Genomic DNA, 12,426 nt, shown 5'->3' on the forward strand with positions numbered 1-12,426 from the left:
ATTGCTGCAACACCGCACGAGGGCGAACGAGGCACGATACAAACAGGCGCGGAACAGACAAAACTCGATTTTGAGGAGGAAAAGGCGCCACCAGGAAGATCGATACCGTGAAGAGACGGAGGAACTGTACCGCGCAAATAACGCACAAAAGTTCTATGAGAATGCAAACCGTTCACGTAAGGGTCAAGTGCCAAAGCCCGATATGTGTTGCGTTGCGTTGCGTTGTAACGGAGTATTTCTTAGATTACATACTGATAGTTGTCCTGTATATTCTTTACCTTCCTTACCCCAATTGCTTATGGATTTCCATTTTGGATTTTGGACGCCCTCATAGATGTCAAGGAATTGGATGGTGGGTCGGGTATGTGGTTTTGGAGTATCATTATAAGCAAATTATAGAAAATTTGTGGAAATACGTTGGGAGTGACTTTGCTAAGAAATTTATGTCAGTCTATTATCCTTGCCGACGATTTTCCTCGGATGGGGCGAAGGTATTAGCCTTGCCCTGGCTAATAGCCTAGGTTTAAGCGCCTTTGCTCGCTCTCTGAAACCAAAAAAGAGCAAAAAGAAATTAAATTCCCTTTCCCCCCTGATATGATAATGATTTTGATCAACAAATGAATTCTAAGTGGATGAATAAATGATCAAACGATAAATAATTCTAAGTGGATGAATAAATGATCAAACGATAAATGATCAATTTCGATACACATAGTTGGGTAGAGAGAAAAGATGTGAAATATTGCTAAAGTAGGATTCGATGGATTATAAATATGAAAATATTTTGAATCCAGCGTGAATTATATCCATTGGCGTAACTACAGAGGAGCTAGGGGGGCTATAGCCCCACCTAGGATCTGGCTAGCCCCCCCTAGAAAATTTGTTACTTTTTATAAGTATTGCGCATATCTAGTCGACTGATTATATACGGGGGTAAATGCAGAGAAAGGATTGTCTTCGTTATCCAATCCCTCTCTTCGAAACACTACAGCAATCTGTTCGCTCAAGTTTTTGAACTTCGAGCAATTGTTATAAGGCTTGCTCACGACAAAATGTGGATTCCTCAAAACATGTTATAACTTATGAAATATCAAAGGAAATACCTCATCAACAAATAAATTAAAAAATATACTATTTATAAGTATTATACAAGTACTAAATGGATAATGGACAATTCCTTGAGATTTTCAAATTTTTCCAGGGTTTTGTGAGTAATTGTTATCTAAATCGATCATATGATCTTAATCTTCCTAACTAATATCAATCCTAATAGCTGCAGCATTTTAATTATCACTGTAGGTTTCTTGAGAAAGGCTCGGTAAAATTCTTAGATTTCAAGTAGAGGTAACTAAAAGTTGAATAAGAAAGAACTTTGTATTCTTTCGGATGGATTTTATAAAAATCCGCATAGGTACTATTTAATTCTCTAAACTCCTATTATCGCTGCAGCAATGAAACCAGTAAAAATGTCTCAGTAGGCGTGAAACAGACCTACTGAGAGAAAAGATGTGTTAACTTGTTAATTTGTTGCAATTTTTTAACTAATTTGAAATTAACGACCAATAAGTTGTATTGGGATGTAAAACTGATTTTTTTTTAAATCATCCTAGAAGTTATTCTAACAGAAAAAAAGCTCGTAGGAATTGTCAGGCCACTGAATGGAAAGCTGGCAAAAAGAGTTTAACTTACTAATTTATTCAATATTAAATTTATAATGTATTCTCGGTTCGAAGCAAATCAAAAAATCCTTTAAAAATCAGGATCGTGCTTCACATTCTATTTACGGCGAGCCCAACACCTATGGTTTTCTGAACCTATCAAGGATCTTAGGAATCCTACGAGATTTCAAGATTTTTGTAAAAGGGCTGAGTGTCGATGAACATCATTTGAAATATTTAAGTCGTCCATTGCATTGATATCTGGTAGACCAACAATATACATCAGTTGAATCGAGCGAAAATGGTAAACTTTCTGTGTTATGAGTGTTAAAATAAAAAAGTTTAAAAAAAGTTAGCCCCCCCTAGAATTTTTCATTAGTTACGCCAATGATTATATCAATTCATTTCAACGTATATAACGAGATGTATGATAAAAAAATAATGAAACAAGCAAAAATAACTTATGGAACATGTACTTACAACAGCTGTATATTTTTCGTACCTTGATTATATAGCCGTCAAAACACCATTTATTGAAAACATTTTACCTTGTTCATAAAATATTACACTTGCTCTAACTACAACTTATATATGATCAATTCAGTAGAAAACCGAATTAGCCGCCAGCGAAGTTGAATCCTTTTCTCACAATCCATACGTTAAATCTAATTTCGGTAGTGGTACGCTGCATAGCAAAAAAAAAAAATCCAAATAGAAAAATTCAACCCTTATAAACTTTAAAGGATTCCACCCGTAAAGCCGGCAACCTCCCAAAATCACATCAAATCCCATCTCACTGAGTCAAACTTATAAAGTTGGACAGATTCCTTTGATGGAGCTCCGGCTCCTGCTCTCCTTACACGGCCCAGAAACATCCACTTTTCTTCCACATTCCAATCGCTTCCTTCGGAAACAGGAAAGCATTACTATTTCTTCTTAATCTTGCACCTTCTTCCTTTTCAAAAATTCTAAATTTTCACAGCTCAAATTCAGCACTTCATACGACAAATGGCCAAATATTTGGGTGAACAACTTGACTCTATTCGGGCTGGTCATTGCTTTGGGTCACGCATTTGGACACTTCTTAAAACACTCTCAGCATCTCACATACTACTATTTTGTTTATCTTTTTCAACAGTTAGTTAGTTAGTTCGGCTCTTCGGCTGAATTAAAAATGTTCAGCCGAATTGAATTATTAAAAAAAAAACGGCGGAGTGACGGGTAAGGTACATCCGTACACGTCACCGCCTTCTTCCCAAGTGCCAAAGCCCGATATGTGTAAGGACATAAACGGGAACCTTCTTACAAACAAGCGTGAGGTGATCCAAAGGTGGCGGCAGCACTACGAAGAGCACCTGAATGGCGATATGGCAAACAACGGTGGCGGTATGGTAATGAACCTAGGAGCACGCGCGCAGGACATGCGACTTTCGGCTCCGAATCTCCAGGAAATCCAGGAGGAGATCGGCCGGCTGAAAAACAACAAAGGCCCTGGAGTTAACCAACTACCAGCAGAGCTATTTGAACACGGTGGTGAGGCACTGGCTAGAACGTTGCACTGGGTGATTACCAAGGTTTGGGAGGATGAAATTCTGCCGCAGGTGTGGATAGAAGGTGTCGTGTGTCCCATCTACAAAAAGGGCGATAAGCTGGATTGTAGCAACTACCGCACAATCACATTGCTGAACGCCACCTACAAGGTACTCTCCCAAATTTCATGGCGCCGACTAACACCAATTGCAAGAGAGTTCGTGGGGCAGTACCAGGCGGGGTTTATGGGTGAACGTACTACCACAGACCAGGTGTTCGCCGTACGTCAGGTATTGCAGAAATGCCGCGAATACAACGTGCCCACACATCATCTATTTATCGACTTCAAAGTCGCATATGATACAATCGATCGGGACCGATTTCCGGATAAACTGATACGGTTGATCAAGGCGACGATGGATCGGGTGATGTGCGTAGTTCGAGTTTCAGGGGCATTCTCGAGTCCCTTCGAAATACGCAGAGGGTTGATGGTCTTTCGTGTCTGCTATTCAACATCGCTTTTGAGGGAGTAATACGAAGGGCAGGGATTGACACGAGTGGTACGATTTTCACAGTTATTTGGTTTCACCAAAAAATCGTCCAGTTATTTGGTTTCACCGACGACTCTGATATCATGGCACGTAACTTTGAGAGGATGAAGGAAGCCTACATCAGACTGAAAAGCGAAGCTAAACTGTTTGGACTAGTCATCAACACGTCGAAGACATGATAGGAAGAGGCTCAGTAGATATCAATGTAAGCCACCCACCACGAGTTTCTATCGGTGGTGACGAAATCAAGGTGTTCGCCGATAACGATACCAGCAGAGAAATTCGGAGACGCATCATGGCAGGAAATCGTACGTACTTTGAACTCGGCAAAACGCTACTAAACTGACTATCTACAAAACGCTTATTAGACCAGTTCTCTACGGGCACGGGACCTGGACGATGCTCGTGGAGGACCAACGCGCACTGGGAGTTTTCGAAAGGAAAGGGCTGCGTACTATCTATTGTGGGGTGCAGATGGCGGGCGGTACGTGAAAGAGGCGAATGAAACACGCGTTGCATCAGCTGGTGGGAGAACCATCCATCGTTCACACCGCGAAAATCGGAAGACTGCGGTGGTGTAAATTGCGCTACGATCCAAATGAATAAAGGTTGGTATTTACTAGGTAGAGACCGAGAAAACCTCTGCATCCCCACAATACCACGGAAAGTATATTTCGTTAACTCGCTAAGGTAGATGAACAGAAATATCGATCAAGGATTCACTTAGAAAAGTGATGTTATCCATGCCAGACCTCCTGTCTATAATGTAGAACCGGAAGTTACTAGACTGCTGAGCTCATCTCCAAAAGTTGAGAAACTAGACAAGGATATGAGAGAACAATCGCTGATATATGCGAATATGAAGCAGTTAATGATTTGTAGCACATCCAGATGTCTGGTAGCAGGCCTATGAGAAGAAGAATTCTGAAAGCTTCTAAGAGTTTACTGGAATCTGTAGGAATCACAAATATACCTACGTTTGCAAGAAATTAGTTAGAAGTTAGAAAGTTAGAAAGTCTGAAATTCGGAGTGACATGGTTCTTGAAATTTCAGAAAACCCGTAAATAGTACTGAACACCCTTAAAAATTCTTGGACGATCATAAGCTTTACAGGTAGATCGTAGTGAAATTTTTGAGGATGTCTAAATGATCGAATTCCTAGAAGTTAGTGATAATTGCTTGAAATCATCCAATATTTTATAAAATTTATAGGAATACATAATCATTTCTGGAAATTCGTAAAAATGTTTGAAACATGCTTTTTAGAAATGTTCCATGAACATTGTAGATGTAATGATTTGTCCAAATAGTTATATGGAGTTTTATTACTTATGAGGATTATTTGTAAGGATCTCCGGAAAGTCGCTGAAATTCCATAAAAATATTCTATAGATGTATAATCCAGTTTTTGTCCTACTCACGACTCGGAACTTGGCGGTGCCTCTGAGTGGGTTGAATGCTACTTAGTTCGTTCACTATCTACGAAGGAGACAATTAAGAGACTGTAACATTGTTTTGCAAAATTTGATAACTGTAATACCCTGGTTTCTGATAATGGTAGGTAATTGTAACATTTGCATTTTTATTGATTCTGTAAATTTTTTATCAATCCTCCCCACAAACTCAATAATTTCCAGCTTACCACAGATAAGCAAGATAGTAAAGCCTATTTTAATGTTGTGGGATTAGATGCAGTAAATTGAGCTTTCTGAACTATTCACAGGCTTTTAACAAAATGAACAAAAATGCGAGTGTTACAAATATACGATCATGGGCAGTATAGTCCCTGCTCAAATGGCGTTCCTCTGCACGCCAGATCTCCTAATAGCGCCCTCGAGTGCAATGTTGAACAATAAATTCGAAAAAGCATCACCCTGCTTCAATCCGTCTAAGGTCACAAACTAGGTTGACACTTCGTCTGTGATCCGAATACTTGTTTTCGAGCCATCCAGCGTTGCACGTATCAGTCTAATCAGTTGCGCCGGAAGACCATGTTCGAACATTATCTGCCACTCACAGATGGTGAGTCGGCAAGTTATACTCCCGAAATTGATCAAGGATCATCCGCAGGCTCAACATCTGATATGTCGTTGATCGGACCTCACGAAAATCTGCCTGGTGTTCGCCGACGAAGGACTCCTCAAGCGGTCTCAGTCTGGTAAACAGGATACGCCATAGGATTTTGTACGCCGAGTTCAGAAGGGTGATCCCTCTAATTGGCACACTCTAGTCTGTACCCTTTTTTATAGATTGGGCATACGAGGCCATTCAATCAGTCAATTCAGGCAATTCTTCATTCTCCCATACTTCCTGGTGGATTGATTGATGCAGTTGCTCACTTCCGTATTTGAGAAGCTCGACCAGTATCCCATCCTTCCCAGCAGCTTTACTGTTTTTCAGCTCGTTTAAAGCCTTCTTTACCTCGTCCAGCGTTGGTGGCTCTACAGCTTGATCGTCGCCGACTATGTCCATCATGCTTTTTAATACACCTACATTTTCACCGTTCAATCTTCGAAATGCTCCTTCTCCTTGGCTGCCACCATAGTCATGTCTGTCACCAAATTCCCCTCTCGGTCATTGCACATGGCGGGCACTGGCGCAGTCTTATGCCGCGCGCCATTGACAATTGCGTAAAACCTTCGCATATCGTTTCGATCCATGCTCTCCTGCGCTTCAGCTTTCACACTCTCTACGTGTTGCCTTTTTTCTGCGGTGGATTCCTTTCTCTTCTGCCCTTGCTACACTGTACCGCTCTCTGTTGGAACGGATACCAGCCACTAGCATTCGACTCTCTGCAGCATTTTTCTCGTCCGTCACTCGCTGGCACTCCACATCAAACCAACCATTTCGTTGGCGTCGCTGTTGCTATGAAAAACGACAACAACAAAAATGTAATTTCTTGTTTTGGATGTGTTTGTTATTGTCCCAAGGGTGTCCAGTAGCCTAGAAATTCGAATATATCGACAAAGGGAGAGAGAATCTTGAACAAAATATGACCAGAACACATCGAGATATAGAGATATCGAGATAGGGAGGTTATCGAGATGCAGACAGCAAAAATGTACGTAGATTGAAGTGACCGAGCAAACAATCGACGTTTGGAGAGATTTCGAGATGTAGACAATCGAGATGTAGAAAGTCGACTGTACAAGGTAGTGATCCAAGTCGATGTTCGGGCCTCTGAAGCACCTTACATCTATAACATCAGCACGAGGTCTATCTGAGGGCTAGTGTTTCCAATCGGATGTTGCCAAGTGAACCGTTTGTTTGAGAAACTGTATATGTAAAATTTTTGGCCAAAATTAGATTTTTATATATTCTGAATCCTCGTCCAAAAATACGTATTCTGACAAAAAACACGAAAAAAAATTTTTTGTTCAGGAATGTATGAACAAATTTTCGTTTGTTTGAGAAACTACATAAGTCCACGTACTTTGAAGAGCAATTGTGGAGTACTGCCTAGATTTTTTGCACTGAAAATGCCCCAGGCTGTTGAGTTTTGCCAAAACTATTGATCTGTATCGAAGAATCGAAAGATTTGGTGCAAATTTGTTCAAAAACAGTTTTTTGTTATTTTCTCGAAATAGTGTAAAATGGACTTATGCAGTTTCTCAAACAAATGATTCAAGTGTGTTTGCGGATATTCTTGCGTGCGAAGTAGTGCTGATTGTCAGCCCTCTAGCAGCAGCAAAGGTTACAAGTCGCAGACCATTATCGTTGGTAGCGGAATGAAGGCTTTCCAATGATAGAGCGAAAAAAACTTTCTCTGCCGACCTGCGCATTTGCATCCCCGATGACAATCTTTACATCGTGTGTTACTTTCCGTAGGCCTTATCAAGGCTCTCATAGAACTTATCCTTCACGTCATCAGGCTTATCGATCGTTGGGGCATAGATGCTGATCAGGATATAGTTGAAGAATTTGCCCTTCTTTCGCAACAGGCAAATGCGGTACCTTATCGGCTTTCACCGGATAGCACGCTTAATACACATCTGCTTGAAGTGTTACCTAAGGGATCCACCTCCCGGAATTTCTGGGCCACCTCATTTCCTGTATTTCGCTGCCACACTCAAGCTGACCTACTGTAGCTCACGAGTCATTCAAAGTTCTCACGTTCCATGATCCAACTTTCCAATCGTTGTTCTTTATTCGTTGCCGGTGCTGTTGCCGTTGAATCAATCCGTTTGCTCTACTTTTTGCCTTTTTTGGTAACTGTAGAATCTTCGGTAGGCTACGAAAGGGCTGCCTTCTCGATGCTGATATGATGCAGCATGGTGTGCACAGTTTTGCTTAGAGTCCCTCGCTGGCACTCGGACAATGATCAGCCGCCCCTAACATGGGGAACAGAGGCTGTTGTGAGCCGCTCCTAATACGTAGAACAGACGCTCGATCAGATTTGCATCTCCGGAGAGGAGCAAATCCCCCTTCCCTGTCAGCATATGACCATAGCTCCCACCGGGGTTGGTTACCCGATGTTTTCTAAGGTTGCTCGTATCCCAGCCAGCACCACGAAGAGGTAGGGATAGGAGTTGCTGGGTAAGAGGCTAAGGACCACGAAATGGGGTCTATTTCATTCCTTCAGGTACGCATTACCCAGCATTTGCAATGCCGAAGGGCTTATATGACCAAAACTAAGCTCATTAAGCTTAAAAAAGCTTATTCAGCTAAAATTGTTTTTTGGATAAATGTCGACGCTTTCCCGCATCTCCACAAATAATACATTCATATGATTCTCCTATAAAATAATTGTATAACCGAGCGCAAAAACTATACACCTATAGATATTTATTGTCATGTTTTCTGGTCGCATCCTTTCCAGGTTGGATACCGGTCCGGTCTGCGCGCTAGTCAGAGCATATCCGATCTAAGTCACTCGATGGGACCCGGCGGCGGTATTGGTCGAATGCAGCGGATAGGTAAGTTTTTGCGTCAAGTACTATTTTCGATTGAAGACAAATGTATTACACTGTTTGATTTTACCACAAAAGTTTTAGAGTGATGATAACCACATTGGTGCTCCTTTGCATCATATTTTATAGATCGTGCTTCACAATTGATTATTTTGTAATCTGATCAAAAGTTGTAAAAAGTAAACTCAATGTGGAAATTATCATTCTGTAATGTTTTTAAACACTACGCATTGGAGGAAACACTTTTTCTGTGGTGGTGGTAATGCCTTAGTTCTTTGTTGCCGGAGATGCTTTTTTTAACGCTAATTAACTAATTCACGCGTAATGCGGGTAACATTGGTAATGGATTTCCTGCTGCATCGTAATAAGATAATTCAATGTAGGACTAATCGTGCTAGCTGTATTCGCTATAGATGAAGAGTATCTCATATGCTTATCGATCAATACTGTACAGATTATCCTCATCGACTAAGAGAATAAACTCTGTGTTCGTGTTAGATATAGGAAAAGGAAACAACATTCAAACATGTGCAAATACGTCGTCTTAATATTTGTACATTTCTTCCTGTGATTATTTTATTTTGAACCCCTAAAGCGTTTATATCGCGTTGTTTTCTCTACTCTATTCTCATGCTGCTTGATATCTTCTGGTCTGGTTGAAACGGTAATTTCGAACAAACTTCAGGTGACCCATATTCCTATCGTAACTATCCACCTCCCCCGGTGCCAAGTAATCATAACTATTTGAATTGTGCTGCTCCTCGTTCTCGCTTAGTCCAAAATCACGCTATGATCAACCTATTTCAGCAAGAGCTCCCACCTTATCCGAGAAACATAGGGATCTATCCCAGATCCGAAGAAGATGACAACAGCAGTGAAGAGGAGAACACACTTGTGAGACCCGATAAACTGGAGCTTCCAGAACTTCCACCGGTTCCTGCTGACAAACTCCGTAAACATCCTGGGATATTGAAAAATTACAAATCCTGTCCAGTATCACCAGTGCACGAGGAACAGGAGTGGAGTATGATTCAGTCGAATCTTGATACAGAGGTGGAACCGTCCAAAGAAGGTTCGAATCTACGATCGCATCGACAAGGTCGCCATTCAATGTACTATGAAGATGCCAAAACGATCCTCGATATGATCCACTCGGACACGGAAAAAATGATTCAGGAAATTACCAACAAATACGGCGACTTGGATGATTTGCAACCTCGTAAATCCACTCAGGATCCTCAACCTCCCATCGCAGTGAACTGTGAACCCAAACGTTTGGAAAAAGTTAACAAAACACTAGAAGGCCTAAAGAACACTGCTCGAAAAGAGCGACACGAGCATGGATTCCTCTCCGAGGATGACCCCAATTTTAGTTCCGATTCGTTAGAAGACTGTAGTCTAGACTTAGATCTAGGAAAGACTGAAAAAGGTAGCAGCAAGCGAAACACCTGTGCCAAACACCAGAAACCCCCTCGGACGACGGAATCACTGCCAAAACGATCCGTCTCGGATTACTTTATCTACGATAGCTTCCAACCAGCACCGTATCGAAATGTTTCTCTCTCTGATATTCTGGATGAGGACAAGCGGACAGCTGAAAACCGCTTTTTGGAAACCCAACGCCACTCCAGTGCCAGTTTCTTCCTTGGACAGCAGTACCCTGATCGGAAGAGTCAAGAAAGCATACTGTCTGATGAATTCGGCAGTGGTGGCGTCAGTTATTGCAACAGCATGGAGAGTATCTTATCGGATGATTCTGAATGCAAATCTGCACCTCTGGAGGTTCTTTTCGAAAAAATTAAGCGCGATCGCTTCTATAGTAACTATGACTGCAAGTTGGATGTAGGAAGTAACTCCAAGTCTTATGGGTCGAGTCCAAACGCTGTCAGTGGATTCGATTACTTTATGCAGGGTAACTACTTCAATCAAACGTGTCAAGATGGCTACGCTGTCGAAAATTTCGAAGCTAGTCGACGGATTGCCGAGTCGCGATCACCTCAGCATAAGCGCCACGGTGTGCCTGGTATGCCGACCTCCATTAGCTATCCACGTTTCATATCAAGTTCTGCACGGGCAGCAGCGGCCTCGTCTATTATCGAGCAATCACCCGAAGAAGACTTCATTCCCTCGTTAACCTCGAAAGCCGCCCAATACGGAGGAGGTACTGTTAAAAGCCTTAGCAAAGACTTTGCCAACCAGCGTAAGCAGATGAATTCCAACCCGTTGTACAACTGCGAAGGAAACGAACTGTTCGTCCGCAAAACGTTAAATGCAACGAATCAGGTCACTCGATCGGACATTTTCGGCACCGAGTCTTCCGTGTACGTAATGAAGAAATCCTGCAGCTTTGAAATTGAAATGGGTGGCCGAAGAATAGCTCGTAATTCGAAAAAGTTTGAGCAAAATTTGCAAAGGTTCGAACAGGAGCGACAGCTGTCCGATCGCTACCAGCTCGGCGGCACATTAGAAATGGATTACGTTCCACATAAACCTCCGGTAGCTCATCGAAGGTCCGCTAGTATGAAGGGTCGTGGTAGAGTAAGGTCAAAAGAAAAGTTCAACACCATCATCGGGCAAATGTCAGCTTCTTCGGGGTTCGAAGACAACAAACTGCGAGATTTCGTGAACAAAGACTATATGCCGAAGGATCTCGGTGTTGCCGGATGCTCCCGAATGAAGACCAAGGATTCCAATGACGAAAAGTCATTTGAAATTTATGTAGCTGAGAAAGGAGTTTGCGAAGACGACAATATGGATAGTTTAGAGTTACTCTCCAAGCCGGACATGCGGAGGGAGCATTCAGTTGATTCACTAGATGAGCCGCACAACCAACGACAGAAACATTCCCAAGATGGTAGAGAACCTCCAGAGAAGGGTAAAACCGAATTAGAAAAGCTGATTGACTTCAATCTGATGTCATCGGCGGAGTACAGTAAGTTTCTGGACATCGAGAAGAAGATTGATATTATCAACAAGCTGGTGGAAATGGAAGAACGCAAACTGGAACAGGAACGACAAGCCAAGGAGAATCGCATGAGACCTTTTGAGTGCGATTCACGGCAGAAGGGTTATGTGAAGAGTTTGACGGAGAACTTCGACAAGTTGGCGAAGAACGCACAGGAAGAGTTGGAGAATGAGAAGTGTTGGCATATGACGGTGCGAGCCAATATGAAGCGAAATTTCAGTCTGCCGGACGTGTTGGAGGGCGCCAAGTTTCAGGCGTACGATTTCGAGGATGGTTTTAAGCAGAAGGATGAAGATGAACTGTCGGAAAAGGATGAGCACTCGCTGGGATACATGGATGGAGAAGGTGTGAGAATGATGTAATTTTTTATTGTACAGAAATTCTTTTATTGGTGGAATGTTTAATAGTTTTCATTCGGTTAGTGAATGAATGCCTTATGAATTCCATATTTTGTATACGAAATTTGAATTGAGAATCAAACGTTGATTTTGAAAATGTTGCATGGAAATCTGTTCAATTAGTTCAGTAGTTTGCTTACACGTAATTGCTTTTGTATGTTCGGTAGATGCTTTTCTAATTGTTTTTGTTATCGTTGTTTAGAGATCGTCACTGTGGTTGTATAGTTGATGGAATATGTGATTTTCTTTGTTTCTTCATTATGTTTTGTGACTGGTTCTTAATAAAATACTTGCTGTCTAATATTTGTTCTATTTTAGTGTTCTTGAGGCACTTTTACAGTTAATAATGTGATCAGTTCACAGTCAAATGATTGCATCTTACGAGTATTCCAACCTCAATTGTCTTCGAACGAT

General features: G+C 41.7%; 1 protein-coding gene across 1 annotated transcript in view; it reads left to right on the forward strand.

The window, feature by feature from the left end:
* The window catches only part of LOC134213413 (uncharacterized), a 391,718-nt gene that overhangs the window by 359,435 nt on the left and 19,857 nt on the right, over positions 1–12,426 (forward strand). The window contains exons 9-10 of the mRNA XM_062692452.1: positions 8,559–8,655; positions 9,335–11,959. Of these exons, the coding sequence (XP_062548436.1) occupies positions 8,559–8,655; positions 9,335–11,959 (2,722 nt within the window). The remainder of the gene's footprint in view (positions 1–8,558; positions 8,656–9,334; positions 11,960–12,426) is intronic.

Source organism: Armigeres subalbatus, chromosome 2, assembly GCF_024139115.2.
Source record: "Armigeres subalbatus isolate Guangzhou_Male chromosome 2, GZ_Asu_2, whole genome shotgun sequence".
Classification (NCBI taxonomy): domain Eukaryota; kingdom Metazoa; phylum Arthropoda; class Insecta; order Diptera; family Culicidae; genus Armigeres; species Armigeres subalbatus.